General features: G+C 38.8%; 1 protein-coding gene and 1 long non-coding RNA gene across 6 annotated transcripts in view; one reads left to right on the plus strand and one right to left on the minus strand.

Annotated features, from left to right (window-relative positions):
• The window catches only part of LOC138739278 (neuronal PAS domain-containing protein 2-like), a 107,076-nt gene that overhangs the window by 45,792 nt on the left and 36,158 nt on the right, over positions 1-25,126 (plus strand). For 3 of the 5 annotated variants that reach the window (XM_069891027.1, XM_069891024.1, XM_069891022.1), the window contains 7 exons: positions 1,314-1,462; positions 3,136-3,227; positions 3,903-3,992; positions 11,442-11,562; positions 16,116-16,229; positions 20,030-20,148; positions 20,938-21,020. In XM_069891027.1, the coding sequence (XP_069747128.1) occupies positions 1,314-1,462; positions 3,136-3,227; positions 3,903-3,992; positions 11,442-11,562; positions 16,116-16,229; positions 20,030-20,148; positions 20,938-21,020 (768 nt within the window). Of the gene's footprint in view, positions 1-1,313; positions 1,463-3,135; positions 3,228-3,902; positions 3,993-4,807; positions 4,863-10,982; positions 11,324-11,441; positions 11,563-16,115; positions 16,230-20,029; positions 20,149-20,937; positions 21,021-25,126 lie in introns of those variants that run through there. The other 2 variants (XM_069891025.1, XM_069891026.1) reach the window with 2 other exon arrangements.
• Positions 1,245-10,894, minus strand: LOC138739284 (uncharacterized). The gene is made up of 3 exons (XR_011342143.1): positions 10,733-10,894; positions 3,583-3,705; positions 1,245-1,649 (listed from the first exon to the last, which is right to left on the minus strand). It is a non-coding gene; the product is annotated as an uncharacterized lncRNA (long non-coding RNA).

Genomic DNA, 25,126 nt, shown 5'->3' on the forward strand with positions numbered 1-25,126 from the left:
CAATAATTAGGTCAGTTGCACATTTGTGTCAAGAATGAGTGTATGAATAGAGAGGTGAAGTTTACCTTGGGGTGAGGAGTTACTAAAAAATGAATAATATTAATTTTCAAGCTAAAGCCTCCAGGTTGAGTGATTTTTACATCTACATGTATAACTGTGAATTAATATCAGCTATCTCTGGGGAAAGGGGTTAGCATATATACACCTTTGGAACATGATGGGCGTGGGATGATCTTAGGAGTTTAGTGACTTTAGCCAATGAGAACTTGCACTCAATTAAAGGGAGAATAGATCACTTCACTTCAGCATTGCTTCTCCAGCCTTCATTTTGATCATTGCTCTCTGGCACTGTACACTCATTGAATTTACCCTCAAATATTTTAATCTTAAATTTAAAAGCAATCTTTGTATACAGTTATTCATGCATGTACATTTTCAATATAATGATAGAAAAAACTCCTGAGGGTTGTTAACTTGCCCTACGACATCACAGGCACCAGACTTCACTCCATAGGGGTCATCTACATGAGGCGGTGTCTTAAAAAATGGGCCTCTATCCTCAAAGGCCCCCACCATCCAGGCCATGCCCTCTTCACTCTGCTACCATCGGAAAAAATGTACAGGAGCCTAAAGACGAGCATTCAGCGGCATAAAGGACAGCTTCTTCCCCACTGTCATTGGATTCCTGAATAATCAATGAACCAAAGACACTGCCTTACTTTTCATGCACTATTATTTTTATTTTTTTATATTTATCGTTGTAAGATGGTTTATAATATGTATGTTTGCACTATAATGCTACCACAAAATACTGAATTTCGTGACTTGTTCATGACAATAAATTTTGATTCTGAATATCAGTCCCATGAGTAAATATATTTTACATCATACTGCTTTTTTAAATGATCAGATTCTGATATTTTACTTCAGGGGACCTTCCTTGACTTATGCTGTGTATAGATTTCTACTTTAGTTGAATTATTTCTCAAAATATTTTGTAAGTGTTCACTGAAAACATTTTAGAGCAAGGCGGAGATGTGTTTGATACAATATTGCTTTAGATGTTCTAAAGATGGCACCTGGAAGCCCATCAAACGCAGGTGCTGAACCCATTAGAAATTGTTAAAAAGGGAATTAATACATGTTTTAAGTCTAAACTACAAATTGATTTATACAAGTACAGCTGGTGTGGGTCCTGTAATCAGGATTAACAAGATTTGAGAAAGCAGGCATTGTTTCTGCTTGTATATAAATTATTTTATTGATCCTTTGTACAACCTGATGCCAAATTTTACTTTGTATTTTAACTTAAGGGCTTCACGTAACAAATCTGAGAAAAAAAGACGTGATCAGTTCAATGTCCTCATTAAAGAACTCAGTGTCATGCTTCCAGGCAGTATTCGTAAGCTGGATAAGTCTACCGTGCTCCAGAAAACAATTAACTTTTTACAAAAACATAATGGTAAGTTCAAACTGGTGTGTCCAAAGTTAATGTTCGACTTGTTTTTGAAACTTTTGAAGCCACCACTCTTCTCATCTTCTCTTGGGTAAGTGGTAAGTACTGCAGGGATTGGTGCTTGGGCCACAGCCATTCATGGTCTAAATCTACCATTTGGTTGAGGATGCTGTATGTTAGATTTCCAAATTTTCTGTTGATACAAAATTGAAAGGGATTGTGAGTAGAGAGGAGATTGTATAGAGGTTTCAAGGGGATTGAAGGGTGAGAACCTGACAGTTGGAATAAAATGTAGAGAAATATGAGAACATACATTCTGGTGTACTAAGCAGAAAAACTATTTGTTAGATTGAGATAAAAGGGAAATCAAGGGAATCTTAGTTTTTATACACAGCTCATTGAATGCAAGTATAGCGAGTAATTAGTAAGCTAAATTATACACTGGCTTTTATTAGATTTGAGCACAGGAGTAAAGATGTAATAATACTTTGAGTATTGTGCACTATTTTGATTGCCATTTTGATGCTTGTAATAAAGGAAGGGCAAAGACAGTTCACCAGATTAGATCCTTTGATGGTGCATTTGCTTTACGGGGAATGAATGAGTAGACTGGGCCTATATTATCTAGAGTTTAGTGGAACTCTTCGATTCTCATAAGGCTGAGGGGACTAGAAACAGGAAGTTATCGCGTCAGAATAAGATTATTGAAAACAGATGAGGAGAAATTTCTTCAATCAGGGAATGATGCATATTTGAAATTCTTTACCTTTGAAATCTGCAGAGGCCCAGCCATTCAATTCATTCAAAGCACAGATCATTGGTTAAAGGAGGTGTGTGGGGCAAATTGTTTTGCACAGACAATGGTAGGTGTTTGAACCAGGCTGCCAGAAGGGGTGGTGGAAGCAATAGTAGTATTAAAAAAGCTTTTAGTAGATGTATGAATATGAAAGGAATGGAGGGCTATAAATCATATGCAGGGAGAAGATATTTAGTTTAACTTAGCCGTGTTTAGTACAAACATTGTGGGCCGAAAGGCCTGTTCCTGCCCTGTACTGTTCTATGTTTTATTAGATTTCTAAATCTTAAGGGATTTGCATATAATTCAGGAAAATGGAGGTAAGGTAGAAGATCAGTCATGTTCTCATTTGCTCTTAATTCATAGATAATGCAAGGATAATCCAAAAGCAGTTTGCCAACCTTTACTGAACACATTGACTCATTCACCTCTAATGTTTCTGATGAGAGCCCTCAGGCATTGTGCTGAGCAGCAAAATTTCAGAACATATCATAACTGTTTACGCTGCTGATTCATAGCATATCTTTTAATTGCTATTCTGTGAATTATATTCAAGGTGAAACTTGGAATTAAATACATTTTAAAATTAGTTTGTGTGTATCAGTTTAAAATATGGACATTCTGTTCTTAGAATGATTTTTAATTACAATATCCATAACACTACCATAATTTCAGGAGAAAGGATATCAGGAACCACTTGTGTGTTTGTCATGAATTAGGTGCAGTATGTAATCCATTTTACAGATAATTTTATTGAATATTTAGTCATTTGTGGATGTGAACATCAATAGCAGTGTGAACATTTAAAGTAAAAAAATATACTGCATCAGGGTTAATATAAATGTTACGTTAAAATACTAAAGCTGATTGATTTCCTTTTTAGAGACTTCAGCACAGACAGAAACAAGTATAATCCAACATAATTGGAAGCCTTCGTTTCTGAGCAATGAAGAATTCACACAACTGATGTTAGAGGTACTTCTTTCTAGACCAGCATTCATTTAACTGCTTTATATGTTTTAATCTAACATTTACTTTATACATTTAATGATGTTGACATGAAGTATTTTCAGGACTGCATGAACATGCAATGTGAATTAAGTATTGAGGCCTGTACTATTTCCATTTGCAATATACAAATGTGCTGGAGAACCTCAGCAAGTCACACAGTTTCTCCAGCACATTTGTGTATCTGTGTAACCTGCTGAATTTCTCCAGCACATTTGTACATCTGCGTGATCTGCTGAGATTATACAGCGCATTAGTGTATTACACTTGACCCCAGTATCTGCAGACTTCCTTGTTTAACCAATTCCATTTACTTCCTTACCTGCCTCTTTCTGGTCAGGCCTGACACTAGGCTGAATTCAAAGAATAATTATAATATCCCACGAGCTCGTCGAATGTTGCAGATTTGTACTATGAGATACACAGAGGCATCACTAAATATAATCTAGAAAAATAAAATATATCAAGCATTTAATTTAAAAGAAAAAGGCTATCAATGTACAACATATCAGATCTGCAGCAATATATATGTTTTTTTGTAGAGTTGCTCTTCAATAGACAATCTCATAATTTTTTAAATATACATATGTAGTCAGTTTTGTTGGAAAATACTAGTTCATTTCTTTGTTTTCCATACTGCAGGCATTGGATGGATTCTTCATAGCTTTAACAACAGATGGAAATATAATTTATGTTTCTGATAGCATCACACCTCTACTTGGGCACTTACCTGTGAGTAGTACAAAGTTAACAGATTTTATTGAACACTAATGTATTTCATGTTGTTACGAGCCCAGAGAACCCAAAAACCTAGCAGCAATAGATATTCACCAAGACAAATGGTTACTTAAATAAAAGTTGCTTTTAATGATCTTTAAACATGAACACAGAATCACACTTTAACTTAGCATTATTGACTTAACTAACCTAACTTAACTCCCTTCTAATTCTAAGCGCATGTGTATGTAATTTTCTTTCAGGTCACCAAAGATTATCTTTTTGTTTTTCTTATTCCAAGTGAAAAATTAAACAGCCAGTCCTCTCCTCTTGCATGAACCACAAGGGCTTTGACAGGCTGAACTAAGAACTCACAACCTCTCTTCCAAATGGGGTTTTCCACAAGCTTGCCAGGTTGTCCTGTTCCAGTCCCAGCTGCGGTAACTGACTGTATTACTGTAGAACTGATCTCTGTGTGTGTGTGTGTGTCTCTCTCTCTCTCTCACACACACACACATACACACACACTGTTTAACTCTCTCTGCTTGAAAAACCACATGACCCTCTTAGAACAGCAAGTTCCCTTCCAGACAGAATGCAGCTCTGACAAGTTCTTTTATCTGTTGCCTTTTTGTAAACAACAGTCCATTAGTGAAATTTCTTGAGCATGCTCCAAAGCTTTTGCAAAGGTTCTGAGGCCCCAAATTTTCTAGCATTAGCAGAGCTCCAGTATTTTAAATAAGATCTGTTTTAAAGTGTTTGTATGTGACCTACACTAACAAACTCTGCCCCAATTTATGTTCCAAAAACATATCTATATTCCGTTTCAGTCCACAACTTGGCTCACCCCGCCATCAGGACAACAGTCAACATGGTGGAGAACAGGTATGTCTGGGACGGCCTCCGCAAAGAGGTCTCCCTGTGGGCCAGGACCTGTACTCAGGACTAGTCATCCAAATTCCAGACTTGTATCAAAGCTCCACCACAGACATTCAAGCCAGCATGTTGCCGCTTCAGCCACATGCCCATTGACATTGTGGGGCCCTTACCCATATCCAGGGGTGCATGTTACCTTCTCACAATTGTTGACCGGATGGCCAGAGGCAGTTCCACTATCAGAGGCTTCCACCGAAACATGCGGATAGCCTTTACTCAACACTTGGGTAGTGTGTTTCTGGGTCCCCAAACACCTTACATTGGACAGAGGGGCCCAATTCACTTCCAGTCTGTGGACCACCTAAGCCCACGGCCTTGTGACCCAATTTCACCACACAACGGCATATCACCCACAGGCCAATGCTTTGGTGGATTGGTTCCACAGACACCTTAAAACAGCCTTAATGACACGCCTTACTGGATCTAATGGGCCAACGAACTCCCTTGGGTTCTGTTAGGCATCCGCATCACACTCAAGGAGGACCTCGAAGAATCCACTGCCGAGTTAGCCTATGACGCACCCCCAGTTATACCAGGTGAATTCGTGATGGCCCCTGAGGACTTGGGGGAAACCTGGTGACCACATTGTCCCAACTATGTGAGCGCCTAGGTACCCTGGACCCCACTAAACCTAGACCCCATGGCCAACCCTGCACCTATTTCCCAAAGAACTTTACTGACTATAAATGTGTGTTTGTTCAGTGCAGGGCTCACTGACCACCTCTACAGCGGCCTTAAGAGGGGCCATACCATGTCCTCAGACACAACAGCTCCACCTGTGTTTTGGAAATTGGTAGCAAGGAAGAGACTTTCACACTCAACCGGTTGAAACCGGCCTACTTGGACTTTGACCAACCCATCACTCACCTAACCCTATGTCGCAGAGGTCGGCTTTCTAAAAATGGAGCCCCGACCGCTGGTTCTGGGAGGAAGGGGGGGTTGTGTGTGGCCTGTGGCCTGTGCCTCGGGCCGACAGAGGAAATGGCCGTCGAACATGGCGATGAGCAAAGCATCGTGCAGGCAGAAACACCCATTTACATAGGCCACCAGCAGAGCGGTGAAAGTGGCCAATCACCGCTGGTGGATTGCAGGGGGGAGCCAATCGGGGCCCAGGCATCTGAGATAACCAATCAGCAGCCAACCCACTCAAGCCACACCCCGGTGGTGTCATGGCCGAGCTGATTATAAAAGGCAGAACTGCCACTGAATAAACTCAATGTCGAATACATTCTACTGGTGTGTGTGTCTTTCTTCTGCAGATTCGAGCTACAGCCTTAGGGCTATAAGCGAGAGCTATAACCTGCTATAGCAACCTCGCTACACCATCTCTATTTTAAAAATAAAACAAGAGTTTTGAAACTCCTTTTTTAAAAAATAACAAACTTAAGTTGAAATATTTTGGAAAGCGTCACGTTTATAGAGTAATATATTCCAGATGCAAAAATGTATACAATTTTAATTGACTACTCTGACCAAAATTTAGAAGTATTTCATAAACAAAATATTACAGATGCTGAGAATTTGAAATAAAACAGAAATTGCTAGAAATACTAAATTCATGGGGAGGAAAAAAAAAGTTAAAATATTGACTAAAAATGTTAAGTTACTTTATCTCTCTCCTGATGCAACCTGACCTGCTGAGTATTTACAGCATTGTTTTTTTTTATTGTTTTAAAGTAGTTACTTATTAAGATTCCCTAGCAATTTTCAGAATTTAGATATTTAAATTTCAGAATCTCGATATATCCTGTCCTTAATCATTGCAAAATAAATCACTTTTGGAGACATCATTGTTCAAAAAATAGCTCTCAACCTAATCCCACCTGGTAGCACTTGGTTTATAGCCCTGAAAGTCATCTCCATGTAAGTTGCATCAAATGCATTGCCCTCATCAACCCTCTGGTTAACTCCTCAAATAATTTAGTCAAGTTAGTCAGATATTATGTACCCTAAATAAATCCTTGCTGATGGTTTCTGATTAGAAAGGTTTTGTTACAAGATCAAACCAGCAACCACAAAGAAGGCATGTAACACAGGGGTAAAGATGAACAATAACTTTATTAACAAAAATTCACCTTCAAACTTTAATTCAAAATCCCCCCTTTTATAACAATGCCCACTGGTTACTATGCAAATTTCTATAACTGTGTAAAACCAATAAATTCCCCAGCCTAAATATAACATATGTAATTAAAGTCTAAGTTATATTTCCAATCAGCCCACAAAAAAACTTGGACACAAAACAAACACAAAACACTCAAGACTCACAAAACTTCGATCTCAACCGAAGCAAAGATCATAAACAAAATTCAGTTTGTTTGGTAAACTGAAGCCAAAAGATCTTTGTGAGAGAGAGAGAGAGAGCACACAAAATTCAAAGTTGTCGTCTTCCCTTTCTGATTTAGTCAAATGCATTAACTTGGTGTCTAAGTTTTGCAAAACTATAGAATTTTCCAGCCTGGGGCTTATCACTTTCTGTGCTCCATGACCTTCCACGAAACTTATCTCCTCCTTACTTTCCTCTATAATTAGCACCTTGGTTGGAATCCTAGTCTCCTCCTCAGTCATTTTCTCAAAGTAAGGTTTAAGCATGTTCACATGACAGATCTGTGTCTCTCTGTGGCATCTCAATTAGGTGACCTGGCTAATTTTTGATTTTACCTTATATGGTCCTGAAAACTGAGTTCTCGAAGGGTTTGACTGCATTGGAAACAAAACCAATACTTTGTCACCAGGTTTACTGTCCCTAATTTTTCCCTGAGCAGTTTTTAAATTTTTCCTTGTCATCTCGCAAGCCTGATGTAATCTGTTTTTAAATTTGAAAACATAATCCAACAGATTTGATTGTATATCATTATGTATCCACTGTTCCTTCAACAATAGTAATGGACCCTGACTTCATGACCAAACACCAACTCAAATGGATTAAAGCCAAGAGACTTGAGTTGCCTCTCTAACAGCAAACAATAACAAATGGATTCCTTCATCCCAATCCTTTTTATTTTCCATGCAATAAGCCCTCATCGTATTTTTCACAGTTAAATGGAACCTTTCCAAGGCCCCTTGACTTTTAGGATGATAGGCAGATGACAGAATTTGATGGGCTCCCAATTCATACACCACCTGTTGAAATATTCCAGACATGAAATTACTCCCTTGGTCTGATTGAATTTACCTTGGTAGACCAAACAGTGTGAAAAATTTTAGCATAGCCTTCACAATCATCTTTGCTTTAATGTTTCTCAGAGGAATAGCCTCTGGAAACCTTGAAGCTGTGCACATGAGTGTTAACAAATATTCATTTCCTGCTTTGGTTTTTGGCAATGGGCCAACACAATCCACTATCACTTTTGAGAAGGGCTTCCCGAAAGCAGGGATGGGTTGTAAAGGTGCCACTGGTGGTCCTTGATTAGGCTTGCCCACCAGTTGACAAGTTCTACAAAAGTTCACAACATCCTTTCTTAATTTCGGCTAATAAAACTGTTCCCTTATCTTTTCTACCATCTTCTTCACTAAAGGTGTACTGTGAACCAACTTTAATATTTCATTCCTATAAGTTTTGGGAATTACATCTTGCCTTATTACTGCCCAGTTTTCACTGGCAGGTATCACTTGTGGTCTCCACTTTCTCATCAATATTCCATCCTGAACAAAGTAACCTACTGGCACAGTTTCAATTTCCTGGTTAGACAGAATCTTATCTCTTAACCCAGCAAGATCAGGATCATGCTTTTTGCTAGCTATTAATTCTTCTCTTGACAACAGCAAAGCTGGATCCTTATGTTTGTCCTCAATGCTTGCCTCCACTACAGGATCATCACAGACTTTCTCTACCTCTACCTTTTTTCTAGACATGGCTCTAGTAATGGCACATGCAGAGTAGATTTCTAAATCATTTTTAGACTCATAAACCAATGGCTTACTTGGGAGTTTCACAGCAGGTATGACTTTAACCTCTGCTAAATCATTCCCTAACAAAAGAGAAACTCCATCCACCAGCAGACTTGATCTTATCCCTATTGTAACTGGGCCATTAACTAAGTCTGATTTCATCACTATTCTATGCAAAAGGATAGGCTCTGCTTCACCACCAATGCGTTTAATTAAATTCACATCTCCAGTATCGGTCTCCTCACGAAAATTCAAAACATTGCTTAATACAAACGATCGGGCAGGATTTTAACTGGCACTTGATTAGATCCTTCTTTAACCAAATGAAACCTTCAGTCATGAATGGTTTAAAAAATATCCCTAACTTTCTCACTCTGAACACAGGCAGTTGGTACCACCCCTTTCTCTTTCTTCCTTTTCAGTACAGGACAATTATGTGCCCTGGCTTCTTACAATAGTGGCAAATAACACTTGAAAAAATTTCCTTCATTCATTTCTCTTCCATTCTTACTTCTAGATTTTCTTTCTACTCTACTTGGATTATTAGCAGTATTCCTTTGAAAGGTTTTCCCTGGTGTCCACTTAGGCTTGTGGGTTAAAGCATATTCCTCTGCGAATTTAGCCAATTCTTGCCAAGTTCTTATATTTTTCTCTGCCAAGTACACTTGAATATCGTCAGGAACACAATTTTTAATCTCCTCAATCAGAATAATTTCCCTCAATAAATCAAAGTTATTTTCTACTTTCGTTGTGGCACACCACTGATCAAAACATACAACTTTCCTATAAGCAAAATCCAGGTAAGATTGGGTTGCTGCTTTTTTTAAACTCCTGAACTTTTGTCTATAAGCCCCTGGGACTAGTTCATAAGATCAGAGTATAGCCTGCTTTACAAATTCGTAATCAGCTGCTTGTTGTACCGTGAGACATGAATACACCTGTTGGGCTTTCCCTTTAAGAACACTTTGTAGCAGGAATGACCACTAGTCTGGTGGCCATTTTAAATTTACAACTACTTTCTCAAAATCTTGAAAATACTGGTCTATTTCAGCTTCCTCAAATGGAGGAACTAACCTCACTTCTCTACTGACCAGAAACTTCTCCTCCTGACCAGCACGTGGGTTTTGGGCTTCTCCCTCTCTTTGTGTTAGGGTCAGCTTTAATTTAGCTAGTTCTAGCTCATGCTTCCATTCTTTCTCTCTCTCCTCCACTTCTACCTGCCTTACTGCTTCCCATTTGGCTTTCCTTTCTGCCGCTCATTTTTCCTCTAACTTTAGTTTTCTCAAAGCCAACTTTACTTCCTCTGAAGTTTTCTCCTTTGGAAACTGTTCTAATGCAGCTTCTTCAAATACCCCCTTTCCTACATAGTGTTTAACAATCTTTCGGGCAATTTCCTTTTTTTCACCCCAGTTCTTACTGTAAGAAGTTTTAACTTGCCAACTATAACCATCAGTTATATTTTTTAGCCATTTTTAAATTAACCACTGAAGGGTTAGCTATGAACTGGTCAATATTCATTGTTGTTGGTTTTTCTTCTGGTGATTTATACACTCACCATTTATTTTTAATTTCAAGCTGGAGGTTGAGTAAAACTCAGACGACTGATAACTAAGCACAAGTCAATCGCCCCTAAAGCTCCCAAATTGGTTTGATCCTGGATGATACCCCCAAATTATGTTACAAGATCAAACCAGCAACCACAAAGAAGGCATATAACTCAGGGGTAAAGACTAACAAAAATTCACCTTCAAACTTTAATTCAAAATCCCCCCCTTTTATAACAATGCCCACTGGTTACTATGCAAATTTCTATAACAGTGTAAAACTAATAAATTCCCCACCCTAAGTATAACATATGTAATTAAAGTCTAAGTTATATTTCCAACCAGCCCACAGAAAAACTTAGACACAAAACATTCAAGACTCACAAAACTTCGATCTCAACCAAAGCAAAGATCATAAACAAAATTCAGTTTGTTTGGTAAACTGAAGCCAAAAGATCTTTGAGAGAGAGAGAGAGAGCACAAAATTCAAAGTTGTCTTCTTTTGTTGCTTGCAGAGAGAGGAAAAATGACTTGGTCCGGATCCTTCTGGCTGCCTTCGGAATGTTCATCCCTTTTAAAATGCCCAACATTCTAAACTGCCTCCCAGACAATGACTCTGCTTGGGCCTCCTTCCACTTCACAGCCACACCCAGTGGTGGTTTGTCTTCCAAGTCCAGAAATTTCTAGATCATCTTCTGCACATGCCCAGTCCGTCTCCCACTCTCTCAGCAGTCCACCTTCACCTTGGCTCTTAAAGGCAAACTGTCACTTTCCAACACAAAACCACACAACACATAAGCCAATACACAACACAGAACTCTGTAACAATTTATACATTTCCTGTGAATATATTCCAATAACTTTCCACCACATAAGTTGAATTAACTGGCCCATATTTACTTAATTTATCCATTTTACATAATGTACACCATTATCTTCCTTCAGTCCTATGGTTATAAATTATTTCAAATTCAAGTAAGTACTTTTTGAACACAGATGACACATTCAACAAAGAAAAACGTCAAGTAATAACAGTTTTCAAGTAATGTTATTATTTTATTAACAATGATTGTGTGCATTTTCTTTCTTCTAGTCTGATATCATCAATCAGAATTTATTAAACTTCCTCCCAGAGCAGGAGCGCAGAGAAATATATAAATTGCTGTCCTCTCATACTTTGGAAACAGACACCATATTGCCCGACTACTTAAATAGTGAGTTTCTTTGTACATAATGATGACATAACCCTTATTTCTATGGCAAGCCCTTTGATGGTGACTTGTATTTGTATCACATTCACTAAATTAAATTTCCCAGAGATGAAAATGGTTACATAGAAATAAAACCAGGGTGAGAGAAAAGTGACGGATACACAGATGTATATTTGTGTCTTTTGATAACACAAAGCTGAAATGATTGGGGGAGGGGTGGGGGTCATGGGTGCTCTAATTCCAGAAAGCAGACATTGTGTTAATTGGTAACCTTGGTCATGCAGGTAATGGAATGAACAATGTTTGCAGAATTAGAGAAATAGAGGATGCAGCATTGGCTATTTTACTAAGTGTGTGTCTCTGAAGTAGGATGGGGATAGTCATAAAATGATTACATTCCTGAAATCTATTTATTGTGGCATAAGTATTTAGTATCTCAAAAATTAGATCTGGCAGCTAAGGTTAAGGAGAATCCTTAGCGATTCTGAAGAGTAATTTGGAAAAGATCAGGGTCCCTTAAAGATCAACAAAGTTATATATTTGTGGAGCCACAGAAGGTGGGTGAGGTCCTAAAAGAGTATTTCTAATCTGTATTTATAGTGAAGAAAGAAGTGGAGACAAGGCAACTTGGGGGTGGTAAATAGTGATGTCTTGAAAAGAATTCACATAACAGAAGATGGATGTTAGACATCTTACAATGTATAACGGTAGATACATTCCTGGGGCCAGATTAAGTGCATCCTGAGATATGGGAAGGTAAGGTAGAAATTGCAGGGAATCTTGTTGGAGACGTTCGCATTTTTAATCAGCATGGGTGGGGTGCTATAAGATTTGGTGGCTGTAAGGATAAGGATAAGCCAGGGCATTACAGGTGAGTGAGCTTAATGTCAGTTGTGGTTAAGTTACTGGAGGGGATTCTAAGAGAATGGTTTTTTGCTTGGGAAATCAGATGTTATCTTCATGGACTTTGACAAGGTTCCACCTGTTTGGCTGGTCCAGAAACTAAGGTTGCTTGAGCTGGCCAATGGATAAAGAATCAGCTTGTTGGAGGGAGGCAAGGGTTAGTATTGAAGGGTTGTTACTCAGATTGGAGGCCTGTGACCAGTGGACTGCCACGGGGATTGGTGCTGAGTCCAGTGTCATCTGTGTTAATTACGGATGACAATGTAGTTAGCATGGTTAGTAAGTTTGGTGTCATACCCACACTCCTGTTCGGCTCCAAATCATGGGTCCTCTACCGGCATCACCTACGGCTCCTAGAAAGCTTCCACCAGCGTTGTCTCCGCTCCATCCTCAACATTTATTGGAATGACTTCATCACCAACATCGAAGTACTCGAGATGGCAGAGGCCGACAGCATCGAATCCACGCTGCTGAAGATCAAACTGCGCTGGGTAGGTCACGTCTCCAGAATGGAGGACCATCGCCTTCCCAAGATCGTGTTATATGGCGAGCTCTCCACTGGCCACCGAGACAGAGGAGCACCAAAGAAGAGGTACAAGGACTGCCTAAAGAAATCTCTTAGTGCCTGCCACATTGACCACCGCCAGTGGGCAGATATCGCCTCAAACCGTGCATCTTGGCGCCTCACATTTCGGCGAGCAGCAACCTCCTTCAAAGAAGACCGCAGAGCCCACTTCACTGACAAAAGACAAAGGAGGAAAAACCCAACACCCAACAATTTTCCTTTGCAACCGCTGCAACCGTGTCTGCCTGTCCCGCATTGGACTTGTCAGCCACAAACGAGCCTGCAGCTGACGTGGACATTACCCCTCCATAAATCTTTGTCTGCGAAGCCAAGGCAAAGAAGTTTGGTGATAACATGAAAACTAGTTGTACAGTGAAGTAGGTAATCTAAGAATTCAACGGGATCCAGATAAGTGATTTTCAAATGTTTTCTTTCCACTCACATACCACTTTAAATATTCCCTATGCCATGGGTGCTCTGTGATTAGTAAGGGATTATTTAAGGTGGTATGTGTGTGGAAAGAAAAAGTTTCAAAACCACTGTTTTAATTGTACCTAATTGATTCGTTATGTGGACAGTTTCATAACTCCAAAGGAAATGGGCCAATTACAATTTTTCTCAAGCAAAATACAGTGTTTCAGTAGCAATTGGGTCTAGAGTAGTGGTTCTCAACCTTCCCTTCCCACTCACATACCACCTTAAGTAATCCTTTACTAATCACACTTATGCCATAGGGATTATTTAGTGAATTGTGAGTGGAAAGAAAAAAGTTTGAAAACCACTGATCTAGATGAACTGGAAAATGGGCAAAGGAATGTCAAATCAACTAGTGTGAGGTGTTGCACTTTGCTGGTTAAACAAGGACATAACATCCATGATGAATGACAGGGCCCTGGGCAGTGTTGTAGAACATAAGAGTCTTGGAAGTATAGGTACATAGTTCCATGAAAGTGGTCATTGCAGGTAATAGGGTATTAAAGAGGTCCTTGGCGCATTTACTTTCGTTGGTCAGGGTATTGAATACATGGGCAGGGACATCATGTTACAATTGTACAAGATATTAGTGAGACTAGATTTGGAGAATTATGTGCAGTTTTGGTCTCCCAGCTATAAGAAAGATGACCTGAAGATAGAAAGGGTGCAAAAAAAGTGTCACAAGGATGTTGCTGCACAGTAGATTTGAATTTTAAGGAGAATCTGGATAAGATGGGACTTTTCTTCCTGGAGCATAGGAGGCTGACTGGGGGATCTTATAGATATTTATAAAATCATGAGGGACAGACATAAGGTAAATAGTCGCAACCTTCATCCAAGTGTCGATGAGTCTAAAACTGGAGGGCTTAGGTTTAAGGTGAGACGAGAATGATTTAAAAGGGACCTGAGGGGAACCCTCTTAACACAGATACTGGTGGGTATATGGAATGAGCTGCCAGAGGAAATGGTAGAAATAGAGACAATTATCACGTTCAAAAGGTAATGAGGCAGATACATGGATCAGAACGGTTTACAGGGATGTAGGCCAAGCATACAACAGCCTCCTGATGGTGTGATGCTATCAATTGAGGTTCCATTAGTTGTGAAATTGAAAACTGGAAAGGGAGCACTTCTGAGGTCGAAGAAATGGTTTTAAGCTCATCTTCAGTCATTTGCCCTAAATGTTCAATTTAATATCATCAAGCAGATTGCATTCTGGTTTTGAGATTCATTGAATTTTACAGATCTGAATTTTGAATTTCTCTAATGTGTGGCACATTGAGGGCAAATGATCAAGGACTGACTTCTGGCCCAAAATTTCTTGTCGATAACTGGGTGGAGAATAATTTTTCAGTTCATGATCAGGTACCCAAATCAATTCAGACTGAGCTTAGAGTGAAGTGTCCATTACATACATTTGGGTGGGAATGGGTAAACAGCGAGAACTGGAGACAGAATTATATTGTTACTTGTAGCCGTATTTAGTGACTTGTTGATATTAAGTACAAGTAGCAGCAAATTTCATCTCAGCCAATATTCCATTTACTAATAGATCTGGGGTTGAATGTGCTACCAAAGTCTTCATGCTTGATGATGTTATCAAGGGAAAATGAGAATAGCAGAAAAAAAAGAAAAATAACATACAAATTATGAACATGAATGAATCTTTACAAAGTAACAATTGGATAGACTAAGGTACTTGTGCTGATGTGTAATTACACCACTAGGTCACCAGGGGTCATTCTGGTGACCTTGTATATAAAGCAGTCCAGAGCTACAGTCTAGCCTTCCAGGTTCGTCTTGCAGAGAGATAAGACCTCTTAGTGTACATATTAGTTTATTAAAGCTGTCTTATACTCGCACTGCTGGTGTGGTTATTGTCAGTACAATTAGTCACTAGAACAGTTGTACATCGAGTCACCCCAGAGGACTATACCACCCACCCCAGAAATCAGGACCCTGGGTACACCCGGCCCATAAAATATCACCATCCTAGACTTGATGTCAGGACCTAATCCCATACAAGAGGATCCCCAGCCCACACAGCCACATCTAGTACTTCCCACTCCCACACCTCCACCAAGAAAGGTCGAAAGGCAGACTGACCTCCCCACCCTTATACCACTACTGAGGAGGTCCAGAAGGCAGCGGAAGCCTCAAAAAATTTTGGACTTATGAACTTACAAACAAGGGAAGGAGGATGGGGTCGGGGTGGGGGAATAACAATTTTTTTAAGGGGGGGTGACTAATTGTACTGACAATAACAACACCAGCAGTGCAAGTATAAGACAGCTTTAATAAACTAATATGTACACTAAGGTCTTGTCTCTCTGCAAGACGAACCTGGAAGGCTAGACTGTAGCCCTGGACTGCTTTACATACAAGGTCACCGGGATGACCCCTAGTGGCCTAGTGGTGTAATTACATATCACCACAGTACTAAAAAGTAAATGAAGACCTCTAAGTTCTGTGACAAATTGCAGAGCTATCCCTAATGCTCCCTCCATCGGAAATGAAAAGCTCACATTGTGCACTGGCTACACAATGATAATTTAGGACCTCGAAATTGCATTTATGTAACTTGGATTTGAGCAATATTTTCTTCTATTTAAAGCTGAGAACTACTTTGAGTTTTCTTGTCATCTCCTACGGGGAACATTAGACCCAAAGGAACCTCCTACCTATGAATATCTAAGATTTGTGGGAAGCTTTCAGTCTTACGACAATGGTAAGTGTTGAGACTTGTCTTCAATTGTTATTTATGAGAATAAAAACAATGATTAGTTTGCAAAACACAGAATTTGTGCACAATAAATAGAGCAGTGGTTTAAAAAGAAAGAACTAATTGGTAATAATCAATAAGCTAAATCATTTATATGCTTGATATTCTGCTCAGAGAAATTTTGCAATGAACAAAATTAAGTTGAATTTTGACGTATCTTGCACAGAACTACAGTTAAATGTCGAACATATTGTCAAACTAGAAGTGTACAGAGCATAGATAATTAAAGTAGAATATTAACAGGGAAGAAAGTATTTGTTTTCTTTTTTTTAATCGATATTGGATGTTAGAAGATAAAAATATGTGTATTTTACCTCCAGTGTGGTCACTGTAGCCAGTCCAACCTACCTGACCTTCCCTAACTCCTCCCTTGGCTCCTCCTGGAATTTCCCAATAAAGCCTGGTGTGCCCAGACTTGCCCCCTCTTGCTCCTGTACCTGGAATCTGGCCAAGTAGTGTATCAATAATGTTCAGGTTTTGGTAACTAAAGCCCTTTAGTTACTCCATCACATCGACGTAATTATTGTGTGCACCACAGAAAGCAAACTATGTAATGGAGATATAAATATAGGAATTACTAAAAAAAATGGGGATCACAAATTAGATGAATTTTATACTTGTTGGGCAGAAAATTTGGCTAAATACAAATTTACACAACTATGTTTCAAGCTCCAGTCAGAGGAACCATGAAAAATCCTTCACCAATTATGTAACATTTGCAAAACAACTACAGTACTAAAGGTTTATTTTAATCCAAAATAAAAATATCCTTGTCCTAGAGAGGGAAGTGAAAAAGAAAACTTTGGAAGTACTCAGAAAGTTAGGAGATTGATGTGTTTTCTTTCTCCCTCCCCCTCCAGCAACTAATGATTCATGCTTGGAATCATTTCACAGATTCTGGTAGGGCTCCTTTTTCAGGAAGGAGACCAGAAGCTAATGGCAGCAGTCTGATCTCTCTGGAAAGCATGGCTTAGATTGGTTAATTCTGCCCACACCTACATTTACTTACTTTGCAAAAATTAGGGTAGATAAAAGTAGATTTTCTTTTATTTTCTACCTTCATAGCCTAGAGGTTATCAAAAATGCAACAGAGAATAGAGGTAGGATCATCACATGGTTAGGTATCCTGAAGAAAGGAATGAGTGAATCCTGTTTTCCAAATAAATTATATTCCTTTAATAAGGTGCATTCTGGATTTGAGATTAGCAACTTAATCTGGTCTTCCACCTACAATTCTGTCTGGGTTGAACCCTGTAACTGAGATTTGGTACCTGCCTCAGTTTCCCTTTCCTATTATAAAATTTTACTGGTGCAACTCAAAATCGGGCCACAGACTGTTATTACAGACTGTCTATTATTACGAGCTCCCATTTAATTTAGGGACTGTCACTTTAAGGGTTAGTACCAGCTGCAACCATTCACAACTGTGGCAAGAACTGAGTGGCAACAATCAGGTACAGACTGTGCCCAAAGTTTATCCTCTGGAGGAAGAGAGAGAGAACATTTGTTGTTTTATCCAGGGACAGGTGGGGAGAGAGAGAGACATGTGAGAGAAACATTTAAAGGAACAGCAGAGTTTGTGATCAGCAACCATCTCATGAACACTGCTGAGTGATTCTGTATGAAATAAACAATTTGGCTGATTCTCCCTATCAGGAGAATTATTGAACCCCACCGTGAACAAAGGAAAGGTAATTTTGAAGGGGACTTATTGAACCAGACTGTGACCAAAAACTGACCTGTGCCAATGTTTTTGGAAGCTTAGTGGAAGTCACAAGTTTTGTTTCCCCTTGTCAAGGAAAAGGGGAATTGTGACAACCTTTCATCCGAGAGGATATTTCTCAGCAAGAAACTCAACAAGGATTTGTGAGTTTTCAGCAGTCCAGTCACCCAGTCTCTCCCACCTCCTTTGTGATTACTTCTGTGCATCAGTTTAAGAGTCTGTGTTTCAATACAGGATTTTGAAGACTGAACTTTGGACTGACTTTCCAGAATTGTACCTATGCTGTAATGGTTTGGGTATCTCACACACACACACAAATACTGACACATAAGTATATTCATACATAGTTGGGGTTAAGGTAATTAACATGTTATATTAGTAGTAGTTATTAATAAATATGTTGTTTTAAAATAAAAACAATAACAGTATCTTGGTGAATTTCTATTGCCGCTGGTCTGAAACATAACGCTATCCACTCTAGATCAAACATATTATTCCAGCTGCCAGGTTTATGCTCTTCATGTTAAGGTATAGATATATGAGAGAGATTGTCTTTGTTGCATATTTAATAAGTAAAATCTAACAATAAATGAAATAGGGGTGGCATGGGTAGCAGTTAGCATCTGCAACCCGGGCTCGAATCTGGTGCTGTCTGTAAGGAGTTTGTACATTCTCCCTGTGTCTGCATGGGTTTCCTCCAGGTGCTCTGGCTTCCTCCCAGCCTTCACTAGGGTCAATAGGTCATTTGGGTGTAATTGGCCAGGAAGGGCCTGTTACTGTGCAACATGTCTAAATTTTTAAAAAATTTAATTGTCAATACAACAAATTAACTAACATGATTTACTAGATTATCAGGAAGGGCTAAGTCCATATTTTTCTGAAGTACATAAATGCAATTTTGTCTTGTAGTTGGCTTAGAAAGCACTGCATTTCATTTATTTATTTATGTCTTACTTTTTTATCATGCGGTAATTCATACGAGTTTGCAATATTGAACAGACAGCAATTGCTAGGCAAAATCAGGAAAGCTTTGGATATGAAACTGCACAAAGCCTGGTACAATAAACAGCAGTTCTGCTCTCTTCCTCCCCACCCCAAAAAAATTACAAATATCCACCAGGCAAAGATAAATTTTGTGTTCTGGAATCACATATTCAAGTAAAGAAGTTGATCTTGTTTAGTATTTATGAGAAACTGACCAATGAAATGTGAAAGATTTAATTAAGTTTTATTTCTCTTTTTTTTGAAGACTTTATTTAAAATTTTATAACATGAATACAATAGAGAATTACATTTTAAAAAAATTTAAAAAAAATTAAAATGGTATGATTACAATATTACATCAGAAAACTACACAAAATAACCCCCCCCCCGTTAATTGTAACACAATATTAATAGTCTAACTTAAAATTAGTCCAACCCTCCCCCCCCCCCCAAATAAAAAGTGAAGAGTTAATAAAATTAACAATATTATATATGGAAAAAAATACCCACTTTCAAAAAAAGAGATAAAACTTAACCTAAAAAAAAATTCTAACAACAAAAAAAATTGTCAATACTAAAATATCATATATTTAAATCAAACTTAAATGCATATAATTAGCAAACGGAGTCCACTTTAACTTATAAAAAGACATCTTAAGTTTTATTTCTCTAACATATATTATGACTTCATGGTCAAACTGAAGTCAACTAAATACTATAAAATACTATTTTTATCCATTGTACATATTATTCTATTTTTAATATATATATTCTATGAGTATGCCTTTTAAAATAAAAATTAGTTTGTGGTTACTTAACAATTCACAGGTCATTATTTAAATCTATCATAATGCTTAAATTTGACAGGCTCAGGGAACAAAAAAATAAGGCAGAGTGCCTTAGCGATACATATATTTTGATGCAGATTAATCTCTACTGCTTTATAGTTAAGTCTTTGAATCGTTTATATTGAAAAATCATTGATATCATTCTGGTATACCCATAGTTGGAAATCATCTTTCACTTTTTTTCATTTTAGTGCCTAGCTCTTCTTGTAATGGTTTTGATGGTGCAGTTCAAAGGACATTCCAAACAACGGTAGCTGTACGGATGTGTTTTGTAGCAACTGTTCGTTTAGCAACACCTCAGTTCATAAAGGTGAGTACATCTAGCCGGCCAGCAAACTCAGCGATTGTTCTCTGCACTGGATCCAAAAAAAAATTAGAGATGCATTTGAAGACCAAGAGCATGAGCAGGTCCAAGAAAAAGAAGGGAGAGTGGGGAGAGTGATTCATATATTAGAATAATTGATTCATCAGATGATAGAAATATCAATGAGAACTTGTTAACAGTTTAAAATTGAATTGAACCACATGGAACTAATCATGTCAAAGTAAGGAGAGGGTCAAAAAAGAAATATTTTGGCTAGTTCAGATATTAATGAATGCTTTGCATCAGTCTTTCATGGAGATGGTCATGTTACCAATATAACATGATAACTTGAATCTACACATCGAGGTAAACAAGAAAATCTGCAGATGCTGCAAGTGCTGGGGAAACACAAAGGGTCATGCAAGTTCCATAGGAAGTAAAAGGCCATTCAGGTCTGAGCCCTTCATCGGGAATGTGGAATATCAGTCAGATGCCAGAATAAAATATCGGCACATTGACAATGGGCCTAATAACATCCTTATGTGTTACATTATCTGTGATTATGTGGAAAAAATTTAAGTAGTCAATGCTACATCTAAAAACCTTATGGATCACCTACTGTGCCTCCAAAGCTGGTACATTTATTCTTGTAAATCTAAGCAATAAAGCAGTGTGTACTACGTAACAATAATCATCTTTATTTGACATTATCTTCTAGGTGTATTCTGAATATTTGAAAAAGATCTAACAACTAATCACTCTGAACCATATTTGCTCTACTTTATCCCAAAATAGGAGATGTGCATTATTGAAGAACCTTCAGAAGAATTTTCTTCTCGGCATAGCTTGGAATGGAAATTTTTATTTCTGGACCACAGGTAAGTGAGACATTTTTATTCTAACCAATTTCATTATTGTCCAAAAATAGATCTGGAAACAATTTGTTTGTGCTGTATTCCTGGAAGGAAAAATAATACTGTGAATATCCTTACAGAGGAAGTTTTATTTCCTTTGTACTGTATGTTTACATTTTGCTGAGATCTAAACCAAATAATAATCATAATGTTGTTATAAAATTATAGAATTTTAGTAGATGTGTAGGAATAGAGACTAGGGGTGTTGAATACTGTCTTTGAAGGCAAGATCATGATGTTATCCTTGGCATTTAAAAGAAAGATATACATTACAACATTAAGGAAGATAAGCTATATCTTCACCACAATAGTTAGGTCTAGTCTGATATATTCTGCTAATTACACTTTAGGAAGGATGTTAAGGCCAAAGGAAGGGTTCAGTAAAAATTCTCCAATATTGTACCAGAAATGAGGGGATAGGGCTAGTTAGATCATTAATTTGAGGTGACAATGAGATTCATTGGGGAAACTATTTCAAAGGGACAACTACCTCTGGGTGAAAACTTTTCTTCTTGTCTTTTCCCTGAATGGCTGACTTTTTATTCTGAGGTATTAACCTGCATATCTTGTCTATAAAATCCCAGAAGAATTTTGTATTTTTCAATTTCATTCATTTTTCTTTATAATTGCTATATTTGCAATGTTGACTTTCACACATAAGAACATGCTCTGCACTAACAATAATATAATCTCTTGCTATTCAAAAAGTACTTTGATTTGTTATTTGTCATATCCTTGCCCATTCATTTGGCCCAGTAGTGGATTAACTTCTACCCAAGCCCTAGGCCGAACTTTAGTAAGACCCCCTCCCCCCCCAACTTTGCCCTCTCACAGGCCTGAGCTACCCCCGGCACCCCTTGGTCCCCACTACAAGACTGAGCTGCCCCCGCCGCCCCTTGATCCAAAGGATCGGAGGGTGGCGCATGTGGTTCCTCTGTTTAAGAAAGGGTCCAAATGCAAACCTGGGAATTATAGGCCTGTAAGTCTGACGTCTGTGGTGGGCAAGTTGATGGAAAGTGTTCTGAGGGATGCTATTTACAAATTTTTGGAGGTACAGGGATTGATAGGGAGTAATCAGCATGGTTTTGTCAGGGGTAGATCATGCTTGACAAACCTGATTGAGATCTTCGAGGGGGTTACAAAAAAGGTTGATGAAGGGAAAGCTGTGGATGTTGTCTATTTGGACTTTAGTAAAGCTTTTGACAAAGTTCCCCACAGGAGGTTAGGAAAAAAGGTGGAGGCATTAGGTATAAATAAAGAGGTAGTGAAATGGATTCAGCAGTGGTTGGATGGGAGGTGTCAGAGAGTAGTGGTAGAAAATTGTTTGTCCAATTGGAGGCCGGTGACTAGTGGAGTTCCTCAGGGTTCGGTCCTGGGTCCACTATTATTTGTTATATATATTAACGATCTGGATGTAGGGGTGGAGAATTGGATAAGCAAGTTTGCGGATGACACAAAGATTGGTGGTGTTGTGGACAGTGAGGTAGATTACCGTAGATTAAAAGGTGATTTAAAAGGGGATTAAAAGGTGTGGGCTGAGAAATGGCTGATGGAATTTAATACAGATAAATGTGAGGTGCTACATTTTGGAAAGGCAAATTTAAATAGGTCATATACATTGAATGGTAGACAATTGAGGAGTGCAGAGCAACAAAGGGATTTAGGAGTTATGGTAAATAGTACCCTCAAGGCTGATACTCAGGTAGATGGTGTGGTGAAGAAGGCATTTGGAATGTTGGCCTTCATAAATCGGAGTATTGAATTCAAGAGTAGGGAGGTTATGATGAAATTGTACAAGGCATTGGTGAGGCCATATTGGAGTACTGTGTACAGTTTTGGTCACCAAATTATAGGAATTATAAACAAAATAGAGAGAGTGCAGAGAAGGTTCACGAGAATGTTGACAGGATTTCAGGGTCTGAGTTACAGGGAAAGGTTGTGCAGACTGGGGCTTTTTTCTCTGGAGTGTAGAAGATTGAGAGGGGACTTGATAGAGTTGTTTAAGATTTTAAAAGGGACAGAGTAAATGTGGTAGGCTTTTTCAATTAAGAAAGGTGGAGATTCAAACTAGAGGACATGGTTTAAGATTGAAGGGGGAAAATTATAAGGGGAACACGAGGGGAAATTTCTTTACGCAGAGGGTGGTGGGGATGTGGAATGAGCTTCCGGCAGACGTGGTCGAGGCGGGATCATTGGTTACATTTAAGGGAAGACTGGATCGTTACATGGATAGGAGGGGACTAGAGGGGTATGGACCGGGTGCTGGTCAGTGGGACTAGGAGGGTGGAGATTTGCTACGGCATTGTCTAGTAGGGCCGAACTGGCCTGTTCTGTGCTGTAAGTGGTTATATGGTTATATGGTTATATCCCTGCTGTGGTGTAATCCCCCCCTGCTGACCCTCAGTCTCCAGCAAGGGCCTGGCCACCTAGGCTCCACTCACTACTGGCCCCTCATTTAGCAGTACGGCCACTGGTCAGACACCACCAGCTACACACCTCCCATTCAACCACTGTTCACTTATTTCCACAGGTGACTGGTTGGACACCGGTATTTCAGAGCCCCCCCCCCCCCCTGCACATGCCGCAAATCTTAATGCTGCTGCCGCCAGCTTCCAGGGACCACTGCATGCGTCTCCCTAGCAATGGCTGACTCTGGCCTACAGTCACCGGCTTCACCTATGCAGGGTTGGTGTGTTGGAGAGCACCACGCATGTTCCTTAAGTTACTTATGAGTCGCGACTGGGCCTTCAGCTCCTTCAGTGGAGATAATGTGCATTTTCACCATGGGGTTCCTGAGTATTTCTGGCGGCCATGAAACTGTTTGCTATGCTGTTTGGTGTTCTGTGATGTTCGTCCTAGTCACTTTTCAAAAGACCAGGTGCCCCAGGTTTCCTGAGTCTGGTTTGGCATTTTGGAGCCTTGATTGATGGGTGGACCCAGGACTAACACGAGCCCATATTGACAAATGGTTATGTTGGTGTGTAGGCTTCAGCCTACTCAGCCTAATAGTTAATCCACCACTGATTTGGCCAGCCTATATCCCTTTGAAGACTTCCTGGATCTTCCTCACATCTCACATTGCTACCAACTTTGTATGATCGGCAAATATGAATATGTTGTTACATATATTCTCATCTAAATGAATGGTAAGATGGTGAACAGTCAGAATCCCAACACTAATCATTGCAGCATCCTTATAATTACAGTCTCCCAGCCCAAAAATGACCTGTTTTCTGTCCAGTCCTCAGTCTGCACTAATACATTCTCTTCAAACCCTAGAGCTTTAATTTTGCCCTATAATCTCTGTTATCTAATTAAAGGACATCTGAAACTGAAAAGCACAAGTTCCACAGCTTTCCTTATTTGCCGGTTAGATCCTCAAAGTTGATGACAGTTGATAAGAGATCTGTTAACACTTTGTTAATAACACATTGTAGCATTTTCCTTACAATTGATGTCTGGCATCTTAAATTTACTGAAGCCTGCATTTATCAGTGGTGACAATTAGTCAAGCTTCTTGATGTTTTCACTCTTGCTTCCTTTCTGGTTATATTTAATGAGTTTTGCTCAGTTGTAATCAAGTTGGCAAATACTACAAAAGACTGTCAGAAAACTTAGTTTCTCTCTGTTCTCTCTTTTCAAGTGATTTTGTGTGTGTTGTTAATACAGTCTTTCTTAATTAATGCCAGTCAATTTGGTGGTCATTCCATATAGAGATCAAAATATGGCAAAGATGGATAGTTCTGAACAGTGGGAATGCAAATGGTGTTCCCATTAGTTCTTAGAAATCATATCAATAACTTATGAAAGATAATGTATGATTTATCCAACTTGCCTTTACACCCTAATCTGAAAACTACAGTAATATCTCTTCACTTATAAACATTTGGGTTAGCAACTGGGTTCTTATCCACAATGTACAATGTTTGGTGAGGATATGGATGAAAGAAAGGCAAAATAATGGAAATTTAATTATGCAAGCTCCTGATAATAGTTCCATGCTACCAGAAATCCTCTTTAACCATTCAAAATATGATTTGCTTGGATTATGTGGTGCAGTGGATAAGGTG

This window comes from Narcine bancroftii, chromosome 7 (genome assembly GCF_036971445.1).
Source record: "Narcine bancroftii isolate sNarBan1 chromosome 7, sNarBan1.hap1, whole genome shotgun sequence".
NCBI classification, from domain to species: domain Eukaryota; kingdom Metazoa; phylum Chordata; class Chondrichthyes; order Torpediniformes; family Narcinidae; genus Narcine; species Narcine bancroftii.